The following is a 24,216-nucleotide window of genomic DNA, read 5'->3' as shown; positions in this document are numbered from 1 at the left end:
CACATACTGTGCTTATTGAAGAAAATGCCTATTTGAAGATAGGGTTGAAATGCATTATTTTTAAGTGCCTGTTTTTAACCAAGAAACTAAAAATCTGGCAAGAGCATGATCATATATGTTACAGAAAGGCCCCATTTATATATCTTCACCTCAAAATGCCTGTATTTTTATTCTATTTCTAAGTATGAGATTTTAAAGCTGACCTTCAACTCAAAGGTTGTGTCATGCTGCCCTGCCCCCCCCTTATAATTTTTTTTTTTTTTTAATTAAGCCATATATTTGTACTGTTAAACAGCACTTTCACATTTCTCTCCCAGGCAAAAACTACATTAGTTAATACAGCAGCAAAGATAATCTCCTAGGTGAGATAGCCCAAGCCAAAAGAGAACTCCATAGTCTGAAATGGGTGTAGCTTTAGAGCCTTGTTAGGACTGGGGTTGTCCTCAGAACACTGTGGGAAATAGATAGATGCGCCCTCTGTTTTTATCTATTTCCAACATATTTTACTACCCCTGCATGTGCGAAAATGTGCCGTAGGGCTTTGGGTCCCAGGAGAGCCCTGTGCTACAGCTGAACATGTGCTGGCTTACCTGACCATTTATGCATGTGAGGGGTTTCTCGCATTTGTGCAAAGAGAGCTACCAGGGAAGTTTCAAACCTTCTCCGTCTTTGCACACGCACGAAAAATTGCGTGCATAGATGTGCCAATGGGCTCTGCCTGGACCTGAAGGCTAGGCAGAGCCCTGTTGGCACATCTGTGCATGCACCATAATGGCGGTGAGAGGGGGGTAAATACACCTGAGAGGCTGAAGTTCCACTTTTAAGATGTGTATTCTAAAACACGTTCCAGGGCGAAGGGCGCAGCCCTGTGCATTAAAACACATATAAAAAATTTTGTGCATTTTATATGCTTTGTAAATGCAGCACCTTTCATCTTTCTGAAACTGCATCCTGCAATAACTAATATGAAAATGCTTTGATGAAAAACAGTAACCATGTTACATTTAATGTAAATGAGTACTCAATACACATAACGCACTTATGCAGTAGTGCAGTTACTACGTGGTGAATTTATTTATGCAGCTCCCCCCCATCCCCACCTAAACACATATACCTGAGTCTTCTCTCAATCCAACAATGTTCTATCTGCAGCATCTCTTCTCCCCTCTTCCAGTATTCACAGGAGGTTCTGACGGCAATGGGAGCCATTGGCCCCTGCTGCTGTCAGACAAATCCTGTGAGGAGGGAGCAGGGGGCACTCGAAGAAGAGCAGGAGTGGAGAGCGCTGGAGGGGGATGCCAGAAGAGGAGGTAAAGGGGCTGCTCTGTGCAAAACCATTGCAAAGAGCAGGTAAATGTAGCATCTTTTTTTATTCGGAAAAAAATAAGTTCTACAACCGCTTTATTAACTTCGACCCTTAATAAGTATGCAGCAAGTCAGAGTGAAGTCAGTCCTTCCAATCTGAATACTTCTTCTAAATGAGTGACTCAAAAATTATTGAAGCCACTGGACCAATATGCATCCCAGGCAGGTATCACTTTTACAACGACAGAGTGGCAATGGCAAGAACCATGTGGTCTAAGGTATTCTTTAAGACATTCATACAGAACAAATTAGGACCAATTTAGTTTTGGGCACATGATGTGATTGCCGTGTTCCAATGTGTGTGTATATAGGGTGTAGTGAAAAATCAACAAGTTATGAGCATCACATGTAAGCACAAGATACTACAGTATGTACATGCTGCTGGTACATGCTTTGGGAACAGATGTACTTTTCATTTCACTCAAAAGCTATAAACATAAAGAATAACTTACTCTGAGACCTGGGAAACCACGAGGACCTCGGGGACCAGGCTCACCCACAACTCCTTCACCCTGAAAAATTAAGTGTTATACAACTCAAACATGATTTATAATAGACCAAAATATGTTAAAGCGGTATTAAACCGAAAAGCAAACATTTATTATATTGCAGCTTACCAATTTGTAGATTAGATTACTGCATTTGTTTCCTTTTTAGGCTTTCTTTCTTCTATTTTCATCTGTTGATCCAGCCAGTAAGTCAACAGAAAAGTTCTAGGGATGTTATAGGGATGTGACAGTCCATTTAACACTGGCAGGGGTGCTTAAAATGAGCAGATTTTGTTTAAGTACCGTATATAAAACCTTTATCCCAAAAGGAAAAACGGTTTGCTATAACTAATTATAAAGTATTAGCTGGAATTCAGCCCTGTATTTGTTACTGTATTTAAATCTGTGAGGACTTCTATAACCCCCCCCCCCCCGACTAACAATGCTGCTGTTCAAATCTTCCCCCTGTGCCCATCCAGAGTGGTGTCTGTATAATACAGGAGGTGTGTTACTGGCCAGATCACCAGGTGAATACAAAAGAAAAAAGCCTAAAAAATCAATACTAATACAGCTACTATTTGTAATTATTGGTAAGCTGAAATATATTATATTTTACCGCTTTAAAGTTAAAATGGCGATTTTGACATCATCCGCTCATCTTTCCTTAATGGCCAATCAAAGAAAGCCTTATACTCATTCATAACAGATGCAAAGCTTCCCTGGTTGAAAAACACTCATTCTGACTCATTTTGTTCAGGCAGCTGACAGGAAGTCACCTGTTCACTAAGCAATTCAGGAGCTGAATTGCTTAGTAATACAAATAGTTTGTTTGGGCCAGCTTGACCCAAAAGCTGGGTGTGACTGGAAAATTCAGCTTCAGTTCTAACTTTCGATTTTGACTGGGATTCACTTTAATGGTATTTTACTTGGACTTTATTCAAGTCTGTCAATAATATAGCAATTATTAAATGTAGGAGAAAAAAATAATTTCAGAATGGTATTTAACACTTATAGAGAGAATACCAACATTCCAATAATTACAACACCAATATATCAACATGGGACTTTTTAGGCACAGTACATAATACTATTTTAGAGAATCCATAATTGTATTTATCCTTCATAAAATACTTTTTTTTAACAGATTTAAGTGGTCACAGCATGTTACACATTTAAACAAAAATATATTATTCCACCCCCACTGTCTCTTTATGCCTCCTGCATGGTATCATACACTTCATATTTATAAAAGAATGTCTCAAGATCTTCCATGTACACAGTAGATGAAAAAAGATGATTCTGGATGTGTTTCATGGAGTATGTTCCCAATTTCCTCAATAGAGCACCAGAGTATGCATCTATGAGCAATGAAATAGAATTACAATAGCGTAGAAATAATCAAATTAATTTTGAATAGGTTCAAATCACACTGCATCGCAAAGTGCAGGCACTTTTTTTGGAACCGCACACAAACCCCATTGCGTGGTCATTTTGCACCATGAGAACCGGTGTGGGCAAACTGCATTTCATTTGCTATCCTTTGGGGGTGTCTTTAACTTTGTATTGACACCTGCAGCGGATTGCAAACACAGTGCAATTGCAATGTGATGTGGGAAACGCGCAAGAATCGCTGAGTTTTCTGTACCACGTATGTGTAAACCTACGCTAAATTAGTCAGTTCATTATAAATGGGCTGTCAAAGCACCTCAACGGACCAATTAAAGGACATTCACATTTTAAAAACCTGTAAAAGTCAATTCACAAAGCACAGGATATCACTTCTTAAAAAAACTTTGTAACTGTAAGTTTGAGGTTTTAGCTGTTACATGCACATCCTAAGTAATATTTATGTTTATGTAATAAACTCTTTTAGCAGAAAATGTTAAGAGATAAAATAAGGAGAGCGGGTAAAATAATGCAAATTTCTTGGTGAATAATCAAGCAGAATGGAGCTGTCATTTCTAAAGTAAGTTTGGTAATTATACAGGGAACCAGTTCATTTTTTTTTTTTCATTTGTTTTCCACATTAGATTCGTATTGCTTTTAGAAGATTTATTTTCTATAAGTATTTTATGCAATACATACATGCTTACCTTCTCACCCTTTATACCTGGTGGCCCTTGCAGTCCCTGAAAACATAAATATATATGATATAATACTATTTTAACATCCCCTTTGATCCCCACATTTTTTCCATTTTTGAAAACTATTTTCCAAAAACAAACTTCTGCTTGATTCCGAGCATGCGTGGACTTTTGTGCATCGGACTTGTGTACACACGATCGGACTTTCCTTTGTTGTCGGAAAATTTGAGAACCTGCTCTCAAGCATTTGTGTGCAGAAATTCCGACAGCAAATGTTCGATGGAGCATACACATGGTCGGACTTTCCGACAACAAGCTCACATTGAACATTTCCCGTTGGAAATTCCGATCGTGTGTATGCGGCATTATAGTTTACATAAGCTTATTTTAACAACCTCTTGTGCTCGATGAATTATATATTCAATTACATTCCCTTTTCATATTTGAGGTTTATAGGCTACAACTTTTACCATTGTGCTTATTTGTTTTTATATTATTAGTTAAACCCAATCTATTTGGACCTGACAAAATGTTCAATTGCAATTTGGATGTACAATTTGTTCTAATTCTGCTAATAGACTTTTTTTTTTAAAGACATTGGATAACAATTTTTATCCAAGATCAATCAATGTCACATGACAGCTGAAAAAATATCTTGATGTGTATAAAAATGGAGATAATGAGGTTGAGGTTGATTTACTGAAGGCAAATAGGCTGTTCATTTTACAACGGAATTCCCCCTGGCAAAATATCACATTGCAAGGAATACCCAATCTCTTGCAATGAAAAAAAAAACAACAGCATTTTTGCTTGCACATGATTGGATGGTGGAAGTCAGCAGAGCTTCATCTCATTTACTAAGCTCTGGGGAAAATGCCCTAGCAAATTAAGCTGTCAGTTTGTCATTATTAAATTAACCCCACTGTCATGGTGCAAGCCATTTGTTAGTTACCATCTAGAAAATGGGCTCCAGTTTTAGGCACCACTTGTAAAAGTGAGCAATAGGGATGAGCCGAACACCCTCCTGTTCGGTTCGCAGGAGAACATGCGAACAGGCAAAAAATTCAGCAGAACACACGAACACAGTTAAAGTCTATGGGACACGAACATGAATAATCAAAAGTGCTAAATTTAAAGGCGTATATGCAAGTTATTGTCATAAAAAGTGTTTGGGGACCTGGGTCCTGCCCCAGGGGACATGTATCATGTGTTTTTTTTAAATGGCCGGGAGCAATGATTTTTTAATGCTTAAAGTGAAACAATAAAAATTAAATATTCCTTTAAATATCGTGCCTGGGGGGGTGTCTATAATATGCCTGTAAAGTGGCGCATTTTTCCCGTGTTTAGAACAGTACCACAGCAAAATTTCTAAAGGAAAAATTGTCATTTAAAACTGATCGTGGCTGTAATGAATTGTCGGGTCTCGGCAAAAGATAAAACTCATTGAAAAAAAGAGCATAGGATCCACCCCCCAGTCCATCACCAGGCCCTTTGGGTCTGGTATGAATATTAAGGGGAACCCCGAACCAAAATTTTTTTTAAAAATTGCATGGGGTCCCCTTAAAATCCATACCAGGCCCTTCAGGTCTGGTATGGATTTTAACGGGAACCCTGTGCCAAAATTAAAAAAAAAATGGTATGGGGTCCCCTCCAAAAACCATACCAGAGCCTTAACCGAGCATGCAACCTGGCAGGCCACAGGAAAAGAGGGGGGAACGAGAGAGCACCCCCCCTCCTGAACTGTACCAGGCCACATGCCCTCAACATGGGGAGGGTGCTTTGGGGTAGCCCCCCAAAGCACCTTGTCCCCATGTTGATGGGGACAAGGGCCTCATCCCCACAACCCTTGCCTGGTGATTGTGGGGGTCTGCGGACGGGGGGGGCTTATCGGAATCTGGAAGCCCCCTTTAACAAGGGGACCCCCAGATCCCGGCCTCTCCCTGTGTGAATTGGTAACGGGGTACCCCTACCCCTACCATTTCACAAAAAAAATGTAAAAATGGTAAAAAATACAAGAGACCGCTTGGGACAAGTCCTTTATTAAAAAAAAAATAAAAATAAAAATGTCCCACGAGGTCCATTCATCTTCTTTTATCACACCGCCGAAAAAAAAAAAAGCCACAACCGACCCGCCTCCATGGTAAGCTCCCGCTGTCTGACGTGTCTTCGCTGTGACAGCTCTTATATAACTGAGGACGGGCCACCCGGTGACCCCGCCCCCTCTGACACCTCTGGCTACCCCGTGGCGTCAGAGAAGGCGGGGGTCACCTTAATATTCATACCAGACCCAAAGGGCCTGATAATGGTGGGGGGATCCCATGCTCTTTTTTTCAATTATCTGTATCTATATTGCTGAGACCTGACTATTCATTACAGCAGCGATCATTTTTAAATGACAATTTTTCCTTTAGAAATGTTATTTTGCTGTGGTACTGTTCTAAACACGGGGAAAATGCGCCACTTTACAGGCATACTATAGACACCCCTCAGGCACGATATTTAAATGAATATTTCAATTGTTTCACTTAGCTACTTACGTTCGACTCGAACATCGGGCTCATCCCTAGTGAGCAACCATATTAATTAAAGGGCTTAAAAATCATGTGTACTGTGTAAGATTACAAAAGCTGTGTATGTTAAGTTTGAAAAAGATATCTTAATGACATCAACATTAACATGCAAAGTATATTGTATCTAAGGCCAATGTAAACATTTGGCAAATGTTTTATTGCTAGGATAAAGACAATAGCACATCAGTTGGATATGTAGTAAAAAAGGTTTTGCCTGGTATAAACAACTCCTATTTTTATTTTTTTTTTATTCTGTACCTCTTTACCAGCAAGTCCAGGAGTTCCTTGAGTTCCAGGGATGCCATTTTTCCCCCTTTTTCCTCTTTCTCCCTAAAAAAACCCCAAACAAACAAAAAAACAAATAAAGTAATAATAGTTATAATAATTATATATGCAGGATTGTGGGCCACATCATGAACACATTTAACACCAGAGTTCAGATTTATACAAATCAAAAAGTGACAGTATCCTCACAACAGCACAAAACTTTACAGATCCAGTGTGAACAATTAACAGCAGTTTTGTACGTACAGTGTGATGACGTATTATCAGCACCAGACTTCAAGGTAAATGTCACATGCGTGGGGTGGCACAGTGGTGTAGTGGATAGCACTTTAGTCTAGCAGTAAGAAGGGACGCTGGTTTCAAACCCAACCACTACCTGCCTGGAGTTTGCATGTTCTCCCTGTGCCTGTGTGGGTTTCCTCCCACACTCCAAAGACATGCTGGTAGGTTAATTGGATCCTGTCTAAATTGTCCCTAGTATATGAATGTGAGTTAGGGACCTTAGAGTGTAAGCTCCTTGATGGTAGGGACTGATGTGAATGTACAATGTATATGTAAAGTGCTGCGTATATTGACAGCGCTATATAAGTACCTGAAATAAATAAAATATGCTAAATGTTTTACATTATTGTTAATGTTTTACATTACCCTATATAGAAGAAATTCATCCATGTTAAACCTACTTAAATCTGTATAATAAAGATAAATTCCAGGTATGGTATATTTGTACATAGTTACATTAGTCCAGCATGGACCAATGTAAGTATGTATATACCATACCTAGCCGATGCCCCTGGAAGTTGGAAACAGCTGAAGTAGACACTGCTACTCCAGTGATCTCCACTTGCTTCAGTGTCCCATAGATTGTGAGGAGGCGGAGAGTGGAAAGTCATCACCCCTCCTCTCCATCTCATCCAATCAGAGAATACTTTGCGGTTATTCAGAAAGTGCATTCTCTGAATGGCTCCTGTTCCACCTGTTCCGACCTTATATCTTTGGAATGCAGCAGGCCAGCCTCTCAGCACATAAGGCAGAAGTGGAAGTGGAGATCACTGGAGTAGCAGTATCTACTTCAATGATTTCAACTTCTAGGGCTATTGATCAGGTATTATATATACATAGCTACATTGGTCCAAGCTGGACTAATGTACCTATGTATACAATATCCATACCTGTAATTCCCCCTTAAATTTGTATATAGCTATACATAACAAAAATAATATGAGCACCACAAATAGGAAAAAGTCCTTAAAAAGGAAAGGTAAATGGAACAAAAACCAGCTAAAAACCTTATAAAGTAGTATGCATTAAAGAGTTGATTTACTAAAACTGGAGAGTGCAAAGTCTGGTGCAGATGTGCATGGTAGATCCGCTTCTAGCTTTAGCTTCTTCAATTAAGCTTTGACAAAAAAAATGAAAGCTGGTTGGTTTCTATGCAGAGATGCACCAAATTCTGCATTCCCCAGTTTTAGTAAATCAACCCCATTGTGTTACAGTACAGCAGCTGGGCTTATCTCTTTAAAAACTGGACCAAAGAAAAACACAATTAGGGATCTATGTGTTATGTTTTACACAAGAATCACACAAATTTCACCCAGGAGTAACACATTTTTTCACTTGTTAAATGTTGTGTGAACCTTATGTGAAACAATTCATTAATAGAATCCCTAAGTCCAAAGCAGCATGGTAGCCAAAATATGTATTTTAAACTTAATAAAGTACAGGTCACAGACTGAAAGTCAACATTTGACTCCATGTAATGACCAACAACTCTATCTTTCTTTTGCTCCATCTTTATAATGTATTCCTCTTTTCTTTAACAACTGTGCACCACAATTTATTTTTACTAACAGGAGGTCCAGGAGGCCCACGCATTCCTGGTTCTCCTCTTTCACCCATAGATCCAGAAATACCAGGATTTCCTTGAATCCCTTGGATACCTTGCACTCCCTGAGGCCCTCGTTCTCCTGGTTCACCCTGCGGGGGAAAATATATTACTGGTTTATATCCTGCACTAAGAACACAGCAGTAGTAAAAAGTACATAATTGGCAAACGCTACAAAATATCCCTGACCACAAAGATGATTTTTATGTCATCAGCTATATGAGACATTACCTTAATACCAGGAGGTCCAGCTTGTCCCACTGGTCCTCTGTGGCCAACACCTGGTTCACCCTATAAAGATACAATAAACTGAGTCAGGGTAGATTTCTTTTTTGCTTCATTCTTTGGTACATTTTTCTCAGCCCAGCACTAAAGAACTAATTTGTTACACATTTCATCTTTCATGACGTCATTAGGAGCAAAGATCCTTTATAAAATGAGGATGTTTCCTCTTCTTTCTGCAGCTTACATACTGTCATGAAGTTCTCTGGATGAGAAGGGATGCTGATATTGCACAAATAAATCAAAAAAGTTCAACCCACTTATTTATTTAAAGGGCGATAGGGATTGAATGAGTTCTTACTGCAAGGGAAATCTGGTGTTTGGGTCCACACTGAAGAACAAACACAGAGATTGTTGCATATGCAACTGAGTATAAACTTAAGCTGGTTTTTGCACATACATTTACTGCTAGATTTGGGAATTGCACAAGTCACTTTACAAGGATTATTTTGCACAGAATAAATAGATAATACTTATTAACATTGATGTTCACCACTTATATTGGTATTATTATTGTGTTTTTTTTTAATTCATTTAATATATTGTTTTAATAATTTTCATTCATATTTAGTTTGAAGGGAAAGTATAATAAATTGTGGGTGATTAATCGGCACTAAATAATATCAGTTTATTCACTTTTTGATTGAAAAAGTGCTGAAAATCAAAGTGGTTGTAAAGTTTCATTTTTAAATAATAAATTGGTTTATACTTGCAATTCCTTTGCACAGAGCAGCCCTGAACCTCCTCTTCTCGGGTCCCCTGTTGGCACTCCTGGCTCCTTCCCTCCAGCCAATGGCTCCCACTGCCTCAGCAGCAGAGAAGAGCTGCAGACACGCGCAGCGCTGGATCGAATGAGGGCTCAGGTAAGTAAAAAGAGGGAGGGGAGGATGCTCATGCTTAAATATTTTTTGCTTTAACCACTATAGCTCTGGAAGGATTTACCCCTTTCCTGAAAAGGCAATTTTTCGCGATACAGCACTGCGTTACTTTAACTGACAACTGGGCGGTCGTGCAACGTTTTGCGGTTTTTATTTTTTTTGCTATAAACATAAAAAGACCGACAATTTTGAAAAAAAACAAAAAAAAACAATATTTTTTACCTTCTGCTATAAAACATACCCAATAAAGAAATAAAAAAAATCAAATTTCTTCATAAAATTAGACTAATATGTATTCTGCTACATATTTCTGGTAAAAAAAAAAAAAACACAATAAGCGTATATTGATTGGTTTGTGCAAAAGTTATAGGATCTACAAAATAGGGGAAATATTTATGGCATTATTTTTTTTTTTTTTTACAAGTAATGGTGGTGATAAGTGATTTTTAGTGGTACTGCGACATTGCGGCGGACAGATCAGACACCTATCTGACATTTTTGACACTTTTTTTGGGAACCAGTGTCATTATTATAGTGATCGGTGCTAAAAATATGCACTGACATTATACTAATGACACTGACAGGGAAGGGGTTAACATCAGGGGTCGATCAAGGGGTTAAATGTGTTCCCTCTGTGTGTTTCTAACTGTGCGGGGGGATGGGCTGCCGGTGACAACACACAGATCCATCTTCCTGCATAGCTAAAGACAGTATCTCTGTGTGATCCCCTGTCAGAACAGAGATCTCCCTTGTTTACTATGGCAGATCCCCGTTCTGTCACTGTGGGGAACGATCGAGGGCGGCCTGCAGGAAACAAGTCCACCAGACCGACTGATTGGCTCCCCCGCTGGGCAATGGGCCCACAGAACCTTGCGCACGAACCGACATACACCTATGGTGATTTGCGCAACCAAGCCAACCTGCCGCACTATAACGGCTAGTCGACAAGAGGTTAATGCAAGGAATGCATTAGGGTAATACATTTTTTGGCTTTAGAAACACTTTAAGGAGATTACACATGACACCAACAGCCAAGAAATGTTTAGAGTTGTTTAGCTATTGGATCATTGTGTGTGTGGGGTGCTTGGTAGGTGTACATCTTCGCCAGCACACCATGGATCAGCAGACAAGGTTGTCCAAAAAAGGTTTTTTAATCGAAAATGGTCACATCACAAGGGGGGTGATGTGAGCACCCCCCTTGTGATGTGAGCACCCCCCTTGTGATGTGACCATTTTCGATTAAAAAAACTTTTTTGGACAACCTTGTCTGCTGATCCATGGTGTGCTGGCGAAGATGTACTTCTGTTTGATGCTTCCAGAACCCAACTGGTAATCGTTACAGCACCCGTTAATGCTCTATGCCGTTTACCCGGGAACGTGTGCGACTGGAATATTGAATTGACTGAGCACTGCCTGTCAAGCATCTCATTAAAATGCACGTGTGAGGCTTCTTAGAGAGCTTATTAATATGCATAAGTGCACTAGAATATGATCTATCATTTGAAGCTGAAATTTAAGTAGATATAAAAGTCAATATTCATGCACTTATTGATTCTTTAAAAATTAATTAAACTGATATTACAAACAACTCTCAACAGTACCTGTATCGCTTTTTGCATTAGCCTCCTCTAATAAGAGGGAAGGTCAGCACTGTAAGCCTGACAGGTTTTACTGCATTCTTTCAATACGAAGATATTTTTGAGAGGAGATGGGGGCAGATAGGATATCTTAATGTAAAAAGAACCTATAGATACAAAAAGAAACTGTGGAAGATAAATGTGGACAATTATTATTGGCCAATTCTGCCAAGGATAATTGTGATATCCAATCTGCTTGACTACTGTATATGAAAAAAAGCATCAGAACTAATTAGTATCTCAGTTTGACTATTAGACTGAGGATGTTGGACAAAGAAAAGAGATACCAAAGCTCCAAGAAATTATTATTATTAGCATTTTTATTATTATACAGGATTGATATAGTGCCAACAGTTTGCGCAGTGCTTTACAATGTAGAGGAGGGACAGTACAATTACAACACAGTTCAATACAGAAGGGATGGGAGGGCCCTGCTCATGGAGCCTAAAATCTAAAGAAATACATGGAAGGCTCAATAAAACTTTGAAATAAACAAGAAGCAACAAATTCTGTGTAACTTGTACGAATAAATTAGCTAACTGTCTACCAGATGGTAACTTGAGTGAAGCAGCTGAAATCGCTGAAAGAATAATCTGGGTCAGATAGTCGAGGGTCAAGATGGGCAACAGACAAAAGAATAATTCAATAAAGTAGCCGAGGATCAAGACAGGCATCAGACAAGAGAGTAATCCAAAAAACATAGCCAAGGGTCAGTCCAGAGAGTAACACAGAATACACATTATCACCAGTGTTAATTTAGTCAATGAAAAAAATTTATATCAATGGCCTTTTTACAGTGATGAAAACTAAAGGAAATATACACCACTTTTTCGTCCACTGAGCAAAACTATGACAAAAGTCAATTCCATTTTTGTTAATGAACGAAAAAGAAATGAAAATGTGAAGTAGGGATGTTTGCCCCCGGTTTCCACAGAGCTCCATGCTCAGCACTAGGGATGTTGGCTGCATCTCTCACACCACATGAGTGTCTGCTTTCCATTCTCACTGAGCCTGGGCTACGAGCACCTGGACAGCACCCCCCCCATACAAATGAATGGGAGAGCCTGGATCTGCTCTCCCTTCCTGTGCCTGGCTCTCCCTCCCCTGCAGCCTGTCCCTCTCTCCTGTGCAGCCTCTCCCTCCCGTGCAGCCTATCCCTCTCTCCTGTGCAGCCCATCTGTGTGCTGTACATGTGAAGAGGATGTGTCAGTGGCGGCTGGTGAAGTTTTAGGATGGGGGGGCGCCAGACCCCGCCCTTCCTTTTTGACCCCTCCCACTTGGTGAAAATGGGCGTGGTTTCAGCGAAATAGTGGGCGTGGCTCTAAGGTGGTGTGGTTAGCGTCTGAGATGAACGAGGGATGGAGGGAGAGGGAGAGGGAGAGAGGGACAGCAGGCCTAGATCCTACACAACAAAAGAAATGTGTATTCTACAAAGTTTAACAATCAGCAGATAAAGATACTCCAAACACCTGGTGTTAGCGCTTCAATCATCCCGGCACCATGGTTGTTATGGTGTCAGGATGATTGAAGCTCATTATTACTATTATTACATTGTAATATAAAATGAAATCGTTCAACTCACCATAATGCAGAATCAGTGGGAGCCCCGAGTGTGTCACTAGCCACGTCGCCTACAACCAGATGCCATCAGGTGTCCCCAGCAGTCCCTTCTTACATGCAGCCTGTGTCACATCAAATGCAGCCTCTGTCTCCCCCCCAAATCCAAATGCAGCCTCTGTCCCCCCCCCCAAATGCAGCCTCTGCCCCCCCAATACAGCCTCTGTCCCCTTACATCAGAGTTGCCATCAGTGTCCCCCCACAGCATGTGTCCCCATCAGAGCCCCCCACAGCAGGTGTCCCCCACAGCAGGGTGTCTCCATCAGAGTCCCCCCACAGCAGGTGTCTCCATCAGAGTCCCCCCACAGCAGGTGTCTCCATAAGAATCCCCCCACAGCAGGTGTCCCCATCAGAGTCCCCCCACAGCAGGTGTCCCCATCAGAGTCCCCCCACAGCAGGTGTCTCCATCAGAGTCCCCCCACAGCAGGTGTTCCCATCAGAGTCCCCCCACAGCAGGTGTCCCCCATCAGAGTCCCCCATCAGAGCCCCCCGCCAGAGCCCCCCACAGCAGGTGTCACCTATCAAAGCCCCCCCACAGCAGGTGTCCCCTATCAAAGCCCCCCCACAGCAGGTATCCCCTATCAAAGCCCCCCCACAGCAGGTGTCCCCTATCCAAGCCCCCCCACAGCAGGTGTCCCCTATCAAAGCCCCCCACAGCAGGTGTCCCCCATCAAAGCACCCCACAGCAGGTGTCCCCCATCAGAACCCCCCACAGCAGGTGTCCCCCATCAGAGTCCCCCCACAGCAGATGTCCCCCATCAAAGTCCCCCCACAGCAGGTGTCCCCCACAGCAGGTGTCTCAATCAGAGTCCCCCCACAGCAGGTGTCCCCATCAGAGTCCCCCCAAAACAGGAGTTGCCCATCAGAGCCCCCCACAGCAGGTGTCCCCCATCAGAGCCCCCCCACAGCAGGTGTCCCCCATCAGAGCCCCCCACAGCAGGTGTCCCCCATCAGAGCCCCCCACAGCAGGTGTCCCCCTCAGAGCCCCTCACAGCAGGGTGTCTCCATCAGAGTCCCCCCACAGCAGGTGTCCCCCATCAGAGCCCCCCACAGCAGGTGTCCCCCATCAGAGCCCCCCACCAGAGCCCCCCACAGCAGGTGTCCCCCATCAAAGCCCCCCACAGCAGGTGTCCCCCATCAGAGTCCCCCCACAGCAGGTGTCCCCCATCAGAGCCCCCCCACAGCAGGTGTCCCCCATCAGAGCCCCCCCACAGCAGGTGTCCCCCATCAGAGCCCCCCCACAGCAGGTGCCCCCCATCAGAGCCCCCCCACAGCAGGTGTCCCCCATCAGAGCCCCCCACAGCAGGTGTCCCCCATCAGAGCCCCCCACAGCAGGTGTCCCCCATCAGAGCCCCCCACAGCAGGTGTCCCCCATCAGAGCCCCCCCACAGCAGGTGTCCCCCATCAGAGGCCACCACAGCAGGTGTCCCCCATCAGAGCCCCCCACAGCAGGTGTCCCCATCAGAGTCCCTCCACAGCAGGTGTCCCCCATTAGAGTCCCTCCACAGCAGGTGTCCCCCATCAGAGCCCCCCCACAGCAGGTGTCCCCATCAGAGCCCCCCCAGATTCTCCACACAGCGGTACTTACCTTCAGTCTCCTGCGGTGTCCTCCTCCTCACACTGGCACGAGCATTCTTCCTGCTTCCTCTCTCGGGCGCAATGAGAAAGAGAACCAGGAAGTGACATCTGACTCAGGGCAGATGTCAATCAAATCTGAAGTGCCAAGTAGTTTCCGCCCGTGCCTGTAGTATGTATTGCTATGGCCGAGCGGAAGCTACTCGGCGCATCAGAAAACGCCATAAGGCGGGATAAACGCCCGCAAATGCAGCGCCACGTCTGCAATTTCGTGATTGCATAGACGTGGCGCTTCCTATAAGTGCACTGTGTCCGGCGTCGCACTGTATCCAGCGTCCGAACACAGTGCACTTAAGGACCTTTTTTTTCCTTTTTTTTTTTTTTTAAAGGGCCAGTATTAAAAATTTTTTTTTTTTTTTTTTTTTTACTTTTTTTTTTTGTTTTTGTTTTTGCTGCCTGGAGGGGGGGGGTATGGGCGGCGCCCAGGCGCCCAGGCGCCCCCTATGGATGGGCCGCCACTGGGATGTGTGGGTGGGAAAGTTTCAATCAAGCAGCTGAAATATGAAGCCGCTGACTACGGGGGACTGAGTGAGTGAGCAGTTCATCACTGTGACCATACTCTCCCACTCCTTTAATTCCTTCCTGCCATCTCTCCCCATCCTCCTTTCTTTCTTCAGGCTATAATAGTACCTGGTTCTTTGTGCATTTAAGTGGGCTCACACCATGCCATTACCTTGAGAGATTTAGGAGATTAAAACAGGCAGTGAGGAAATGTGATATCACCTCCTCACTGCCTGTCAAATGACTCTGAAAAATTACCTGAGCATGGATCTCTCTTCAGTGGAGTCTCAGTGACTGCTGCAAGTGTGAACAACCCTTTGGGTTCACACTGGTACGCAGTAGTGGTATACTCACAGTTTTCCTGCATGTTACTCCTGGGTGGGGATGAGCCGAACACCCCCCGGTTCGGTTGGCATCCAGAACATGCAAACAGGCAAAAAATTTGTTCGAACACGCAAACACCGTTAAAGTCTATGGGACACGAACATTAATAATCAAAAGTGCTAATTTTAAAGGCTTATATGCAAGTTATTGTCATAAAAAGTGTTTGGGGACCTGGGTCCTGCCCCAGGGGACATGTATCAATGCAAAAAGAAGTTTTAAAAATAGCCGTTTTTTCGGGAGCAGTGATTTTAATATTGCTTAAAGTGAAACAATAAAAGTGTAATATTCCTTTAAATTTCGTACCTGGGGGGTGTCTATAGTATGCCTATAAAGGGGCGCATGTTTCCTGTATTTAGAACAGTCCGACAGCAAAATTACATTTCTAAAGGAAAAAAAGTAATGTAAAACTACTATCGCTACTATCGCTACTAACTACTGTAAAACTACTATCGCTAGCACCGGCTATAATGAATTGTCGGTCCGGCAATACACATAAAAGTTAATTAATAAAAATGGCATGGAATTCCCCCACAGGGGAACCCCAAACCAAAATTAAAAAAAAAATGCGTGGGGGTCCCTCTAAATTCCATACCAGGCCCTTCAGGTCTGGTATGGATATTAAGGGGAACCCCGCGCCAAAATTTAAAAAAGGCGTGGGGTCCCCCCAAAAATCCGTACCAGACCCTTATGCGAGCACGCAACCTGGCAGGCCACAAAAAAAGAGGGGGGGAGGAGAGAGTGCCCCCCCTCCTGAACCGTACCAGGCCACATGCCCTCAACATTGGGAGGGTGCTTTGGGGTAGCCCCCCAAAGCACCTTGTCCCCATGTTGATGGGGAGAAGGGCCTCATCCCCACAACCCTTGCCCGGTGGTTGTGGGGGTCTGCAGGTGGGGGGCTTATCGGAATCTGGAAGCCCGCTTTAACAAGGGGACCCCCAGATCCTGCCCCTACCATTTCACAAAAAAAGTTTGAAAAAGGTTAAAAAACACAAGAGACGGTTTCTGACAAGTCCTTTATTAATTTCTTCTTCTTCCACCTTCTTTCTTCTGGTCTTCCTTCGGTGTTCTTCTTCTTCCTTCATCTTCTTCTTCTCCATCTGCTTCTTCCTCCGCTCTTCTCATCCCGCATCTTCCTCCGGCTTCTTCTCCGCTCCGTCCGCACGATTCGCCTCAGTGGGAGTCTTCTGCCGTGTGAAGCTTTGGTTCTTCTGACACTTCTTATATAACGGAGGGCGGGGCCACCCGGTGACCCCGCCCTCCTCTGACGCACGAGGACTTCCCTGTGGCTTTCCCCGTGTTGTCAGAGGGGGGCGGGGTCACCCATTTTAAACTTTTTGACACTTTTTTTGTGAAATGGTAGGGGTACATTTGTACCCCATTACCAATTCACATGGGGGGCCGGCCCGGATCTGGGGGTCCCCTTGTTAAAGGGGGCTTCCTGATTCCGATAAGCCCCCCCACCCGCAGACCCCCACAACCACTGGGCAAGGGTTGTGGGGATGAGGCCCTTCTCCCCATCAACATGGAGACAAGGTGCTTTTGGGGGCTACCCCAAAGCACCCTCCCAATGTTGAGGGCATGTAGCCTGGTATGGTTCAGAAGGGGGGGTGCTCTCTGCCAGGTTGCGTGCTCACATAAGGGTCTGGTATGGATTTTTGGGGGGACCCCACGCCATTTTTTTTATTTTGGCGTGGGGTTCCCCTTAAAATCCTTTTGAGGGGGACCCCACGCCATTTTTCTTTTTAATTTTGGTGTGGGTTCTCCTTAATATCCATACCAGACCTGAAGGGCCTGGTATGGAATTTATTTCGCCGCACTCTCATTTGCCACTAACTTCCCCCACAACCAATATTCTTTCTTGTCTAATTATACAATCATTATTCCTTTGGGCCATCTTTTTCTCCTTTCTCTTCTTCCCCCCTACCCTTCTCCCTCCTCTCTCCTCCTCCTCTCCCTCCTCTGTTCCTATCTACACTTTCCTCTCTCATATTTCCCCCATATCTCTACATCTGAAGCCTTTCCACTACCAGTTGATGTGGGGCTAAGTCCAAATCCCCCAGCCATGATTGCCATATCTTGTCAAATTTTCCCTTGTCACTTCTGCGGCTATAGGCCAGTCGCTCTCTAGGAAGCAAAGAATTTACATACGAAATCCATTGCTTCCCTGTGGGTACCGTTGGGGCCATCCAGTGCTTTGCAATAAGTTTTCTAGCTAAATACATCAGTCTAGTTAACATATAATACTTTCCTCCCGGGAACATTTTTACGTTTATGGCTCCAAGCAAGTATACTATCGGGTTTAGGGGGATGGGGACTTGCGTCAGCCTAGTAATGCACTGGGAGACTTCATCCCAATACCTATGCAACTTTGGGCACCTCCAGATTAGGTGGATGAAGTCCCCCTTGTGCACTCTACACTTAGGGCACAACGGGGAGTCTCTTCCTCCCCATTTATATAGCTGTGCTGGTGTCCTGTAGGCCCTATGTAAAATAAATAGTTGTGACAACCTTTGGGATGCGGATAACGATACCACTGGAATAGCTTCAAGTACCATTTCCCACTGTTTTTCATCTATCTCCCCTATATCTTCTGCCCATTTGTTTCAACACTTTAACGAGGCATGGTCCTGAACCGAGATCAGTAATTCCCTATATATTTTTGATATTAGCCCTTTCCTCGTATCTGCTATTAAAACATCACTCAATAGTGGTGATGTTGATACTGTCAGAGAGTGTGTTATTTGTTGTGCCTGCAACGCATGGCGAAGTTGGAGATATTGATAAAAACCCCTGGGGTTCAAGTGAAATTCTCTACATAGTTGTTCATATGTCTTTAGCACCTCCCCCTCATAGAGCTGTGAGAAAAACCAAACCCCCTTTTCTTTCCAATGTGTAAAACCTTGTAATTCCTGGACCTCAGTGTATCTTTTATTATGCCATATCGGTGTAAATGGGAGCACGCCCGTTATTTTCAGCGTTTTCCGAATCTCTCCCCATACCCTTTTAAGGAGGATACTTGTGGGTTCTAGGCCCTTCATACTTGGTAAATCCATTTCCAAATGGGAGGCCGCCTCTAATGCGGGTTCCGATGTGGTCACCAATTTACATGTAGGGTCCTCATTTCCTTTCCGTCCCCACCCTGCCATTTGCTGTAGCTGTGATGCCAGAAAATACAATTTAGGATGGGGTATTGCCAACCCTCCTCTGTCTTTTCCATATTGTAATGTTTCTAAACTAATCCTAGGTGCCTTTTTTTTCCATATCAGTTCCCTCATTAATGTATCGATTTGCTTGAACCACTTTTTTGATATCCATATCGGTGAATTATGTAAAACGTACAGTTGCTGTGGTGCCCATACCATTTTTATTAAGTTTGCTCGTCCTATAACTGATAGTGGAAGCCTACACCAGCTATTACATTTTTCTTTCTGTCTGGCGAGCAGTGGTCCCAGGTTCAGCCGAAGATACTCAGCCGGATCTGGGGACACCGTCACTCCCAGATACTTAAAGCTATTAACTATAACTATTTGTTCTGCCCCCTCTGGTAATCGATCCCTCAGCTGATCTAGTGGCATTAGGGTTTGAATTTGACCATTTGATAGTGAAGCCTGAAAAGCTACCGTAGTCTCCCACTATCTCTATCACTGCCCGCAATGAAGAGGCCATGTCGCCTAGATATATAAGTGCGTCATCTGCGTATAAGGATATTTTTTCTTCTCTCTGATGACTACGAAACCCCACCACCTCTGGTGAGTTCCGAATCAATATGGCCAAGGGCTCTATAGCCAAGGTGAACAGCAATGGAGACAGTGGGCAACCCTGTCTGGTACCTCTGTGCAATTCAAATGGAGAGGAAAGGTTATTATTGATACGTAACCTGGCTCTAGGTTTAGAATAGAGTACCTTTACCCACGATACAAATTTACTTCCCATTCCAAATCTTTCCAATATTTCCATGAGGTAGGGCCACTCCACACTATCAAACGCCTTTGCAGCATCCAGTGACAGAATGGCCCTACCCCCCGGATTGTCTACTGGCACCTGTAGATTCATATATAGCCTCCTTGGCTCCTTGAACGAGTGGGTATAAAGCCAGACTGATCACAGTGAACCAGCTTGCCGATAACTTGAGATAGCCTCTTGGCCAGAACACTGGCAAAAAGCTTAACATCCGCATTTAATAGAGAAATTAGGCGGTAAGAGTCCAATAGAAGTCTGTCTTTTCCTGGCTTTAGAAGTACTGTTATTATTGCCTCTTGCATACTATCTGGCAAGCTGCCCACTTTCCCAGCCTCCGTTATAGCCTGCAACAGTGATGGTAAAAGGTCCTGCCTATAATCAGAGTATACTTCCGCCGGTATCCCATCTGGGCCTGAGGATTTATGGTGCGTTGCACCCTCCAAAGCTTCTGTTAATTCAGCTAGTGTAATTGGACGATTCAGCATTTCCCTATCCGCTTCCGTTAGCCGCGGGAACGGACAGGTTTGTAGGAACTGTACCAAATCAGATGGAATATAACTAGTTTTACTAGAGTACAAATCCTTGTAGAACTGCTGAAAGCTATTTAAGATATCTGAACTAAGGGTCTGCCTCTCCCCAGATTCTGCCCTCACAGCTAAGATGTTGGTAGATTCCCGTTACTCTCTAGCTATAAGGGCTAAAAGGCGGCCAGTATTTTCCCCCTCTTCAAAATAACTCTGTTGCTGAAAATATTTTCTCTTCTCTGCTGCAGATAACCATACCGAGTTATGTACTACTTGGGCCTCCTTCCAGGACTCTTGATTAGATTGTGACGGGTCCATTATTAAAGCCTGTTCCCTTTCTTTCACTTCTTCCCGCACCCTATTCTCCCATTCCCTGGACCGAGTTTTAATTCCCGCGATTTCTTTAATGAGACATCCCCTCAAGAATGCCTTGAGTGTGTCCCATACTACCGCTGCACTAGCTGATCCCCTATTAAATTGCAAAAATTCCGTAGTGCCCCTCTCGTTCTGTCTACCTGCGGGAGCAGAGTTAACCAATAAGGGTTCACTTTCCATAAGGGGCGTCCCGGAGTTCCAGTAGCGTCTAGCCGTACCCAAAATGGAGAGTGGTCAGATAGTAGGCGCGGCTCATAAGCCGAGTCCTCCACCCGCTGCATAAGTGCCTCATTCCCTAATCCTAGATCGATACGGGAAAAACCATCATGTGTTGCAGAGTAGCACGAATAACATCTGTCCTTTTCATGCCTCTCTCTCCATACATCCCGAAGTCCCAGTTCCAGAAGCAAGGCAGCGAAAGCCGTCTTGCCAGCTGTCTGTCTCACACTTCTGGGTGTCAAGGACATTCTATCCTGGGAATTGTCCAAGATATTATTATAGTCTCCCATTGCTAATACTGGGACATCCGGATGTAAGGCCATAAATTGCGATAGGCACCCAAGGAGAACTGTTGAGAATGGTGGGGGGATATATATAGAGGCAATTATACATATTAGTCCATTGAGTTTACACAGCAGAAAAACACATTTTCCCTCCTTATCCACCCTCTGTTGTATGCACTCAAAGGAGACATCCGAGGAGACCATTACACTAACTCTCCTTGAGTGTGAAGTGTGCATAGAGTGGAACTGTATCGGATATCTCCGTGAGCGCAATAGGTGAACAGAGTCGGGGCGCATGTGTGTTTCTTGCAAGCAGATTATCTGAGGTTTCATTTTATCAAAATATCTAAACATTGCACTTCTCTTGTCTCTATCCCCCAACCCCCTCACATCACATTCCATGTCATTAATAGTATACCTCTTTTTTTCCCCTTACTCATATAAGAAAGCAAACCAGTTACTGTGATTATAAGACCAAGAACAACAACATAAAAAATGGATCAAGATACAATTATCCTTCTGGGTTTTACCTACCCCTAGGGCCCTGCCAGCGTGCAATACATTTCTACATTCCTTCCCCTTTTTCCCCCACTTATCAGTAGTGAGACTTAAAAAACATTTGTGGTAAAACTTATATTTGTGATATTTTCCACTATTCATTTGTGTTAAACCTCCCCCTCCCGTCCGTCCCCTACCTCCCCCCCCCCATTTCCACCCCACACCCTGCTGCCTCACCCATCCCCCCTCCCTCCCCTTCCCCTCCCTCCTTGCCCTACCCTAGGGGCTTTATTCCTGACCTCCATTCCCCATGCTACACCAACGATCCTCACCTATACCATACATCTCTATACCCCCTTTCTCCAGGGGTCCCTGACTCCCCCCCTCCCCCCTCTCTGACCACTTTTTAGTGCTATTCATGTGCAATAGTTTTTGTGCATTTAAATTAAATACTTTTATCGTACCAGCCCCATTTTAATCTAGTTAGTGTATGCCTATCCTTCTACTTTATTCTATTCCCACTTCTCCCCCTAATACCTCTATCCATGCTTTACTTATTATTATTAATTATTTGTTTATTTCTTATTTCTTATTTTTAATTATTGATTATTATCATTATTTTCCCTCTCCCTTCCCTCTACCCCTGTGCCTTTAAAGAATTAACTTTTATATTATACCAGCTGCAGAGTCCAGAGGGGGAAAAAAAAAAAGGGGGGGGGGGAGAAACAAAGAAAAAAAAAAAACCAAAAAAAAGGGTCTAATTAGTCTCTAGTCTCTCATCTCCTATATTCCGTGCTGTTTTCCCATTGTCCTCCAGCCACTCTTCCACGCTCCGTGGAGAATCAAAGAAGTGTATACCGTTCGTTGTAGATACTCTTATATGGGCGGGGTACAGCAATGCATAGTCCATCTTGTTTTGCTGTAGCGTACGTTTAATCGGCATATATGCCGCTCGGCGTTTTTGAAGATCTGGAGAAAATACCTGATACAATGAAATTTTTACCCCCTTATAGAGGATCTCTCCCATTTCTCTTGCCTTCCGAAGCAGAGATACTTTATCTCTGAAGTTAAACATTTTTACAAGTATGGGTCTTGGGTACTCCCTTCCCTGACGGGGTTTAAAGGGGACTCGGTGGGCACGCTCAATACCAAAAAAGGAAGAAATAGTTGCAGCCCTAAATGTCTCCTTAACCCATCCCTCCAGGAATTCTATAGGATCAGATCCCTCGCTCCGTTCAGGCATGCCAATTACTCTTACATTATTTCTCCGATTTCTATTTTCTAATTCATCTATTTTGGCTGCCTGGTTGTTTATATGTTTCTTCATCTCAGTTATGTCTTGTCTGAGCGGAAATAACGCATCTTCTACTGCACTTAATCTTTCCTCTAGGACCGTTGTTCTTTCCACCGTCTCTTTCAGCCTGCCTCCCAACACTGCAAGTTCCTCCTTTATGCCTTTCAGCTGGATATCCGGACCAGTAATTGATTCCTTGCATGCAGTTATCGCATATAGAAGATCCCTCTATATGGCTCTTCCGCTCCTCTACTTTGTTCTCCCTCCGTATTTGCCTTGGTTATATTAGGTGGCTTTTTAATTGCTGTATCAGCACTTATGATGTCAAATTTCCCCGCTCCTTGTTCTTTTGTGGGCGGTACTGCCATCGGGCTTGCCATTACCGATGCCAGTCCACCGCTTTGGCTTTTCCTAATCACAGAGGTTCCTGGTTGAGCTGGTTGTTGGGATTTTAATGGTGAGAGGGAGGTTCTAGCGAATCGCTCTAGCTTTGTTGTTGCCGCTGCTGCGGCTGCGGCTTTTGCTTGGTTTGTCTGGTTTTTTGTAGAGTGTGTGACCTGGGCTCCTTCTTGTTGTGGCAGATGTTGTGACTGGTGCTGGTTTGCTTTTTCCTCTGCTGCCCGCTTCCCAGCCATAGTGTTATGTCAGGGGAAAAAAAGAAAAAGGGAAAAAGAAAAAAGTAGGACTAGGACCAATTTTCCATTTATTGTCCAGTACTGCGGCACCAATTTGCAGTGGTTTAGGCCTCCAGATCTCAGCCTTCCTTTTATTGATTAAACTGTAATTAGTACTATCCCATGTTGCTGATTTTGATTGAAAATAATAACAAGAAAAAATCCCACTGCTCACCTGTAATACCATGACACCAGCTTAGCGGCGAAATAGAGCAATAGGTAGACGAGTGAGAAATATAATTCAAATTACAGCTAGTGTTATAAAATAGATTTTAAAGCACCATTCCACTGGTTCTATTAATTCTGTTGTTGTTAAGACTGACTCACAAACCAGCTCCCTGTCCGTCTCCCACCCCGGACTGGGGCTGCTATTTTCTGTGTTTCAGGTACAGTGTCCTTAACACCAGCAACTGTTATGCCCCGTACACACGGTCGGACTTTGTTCGGACATTCCGACAACAAAATCCTAGGATTTTTTCCGACGGATGTTGGCTCAAACTTGTTTTGCTTACACACGGTCGCACAAAGTTGTCGGAATTTCCGATCGACAACCACGTCACGTACACCACGTACGACGAGACTAGAAAAGGCCGGTTCAGAACCAAGCGTGGCACCCTTTGGGCTCCTTTTGCTAATCTCGTGTTAGTAAAAGTTTGGTGAGAGACGATTCGCGCTTTTTCAGACTCGTGGCTTTCAGATCGTTTTCTGCTGTTCAGTTTGTGCTTGTGGGTTTGTATCTGCTCTTCAGTGCGTGCAGTCAGTTCGTATCAGAGTTTT

General features: G+C 43.7%; 1 protein-coding gene across 1 annotated transcript in view; it reads right to left on the bottom strand.

Moving 5' to 3' along the window:
• LOC141131772 (uncharacterized) overlaps positions 1-24,216 on the bottom strand; it is a 759,715-nt gene that overhangs the window by 328,364 nt on the left and 407,135 nt on the right. The window contains exons 75-79 of the mRNA XM_073619424.1: positions 8,909-8,968; positions 8,644-8,769; positions 6,766-6,837; positions 3,947-3,982; positions 1,818-1,877 (exon numbers count right to left, since the gene is read on the bottom strand). Of these exons, the coding sequence (XP_073475525.1) occupies positions 1,818-1,877; positions 3,947-3,982; positions 6,766-6,837; positions 8,644-8,769; positions 8,909-8,968 (354 nt within the window). The remainder of the gene's footprint in view (positions 1-1,817; positions 1,878-3,946; positions 3,983-6,765; positions 6,838-8,643; positions 8,770-8,908; positions 8,969-24,216) is intronic.

This window comes from Aquarana catesbeiana, linkage group LG03 (assembly GCF_042186555.1).
Source record: "Aquarana catesbeiana isolate 2022-GZ linkage group LG03, ASM4218655v1, whole genome shotgun sequence".
Lineage (NCBI taxonomy): Eukaryota > Metazoa > Chordata > Amphibia > Anura > Ranidae > Aquarana > Aquarana catesbeiana.
This window is presented reverse-complemented; position numbering and strand designations above follow the sequence as displayed.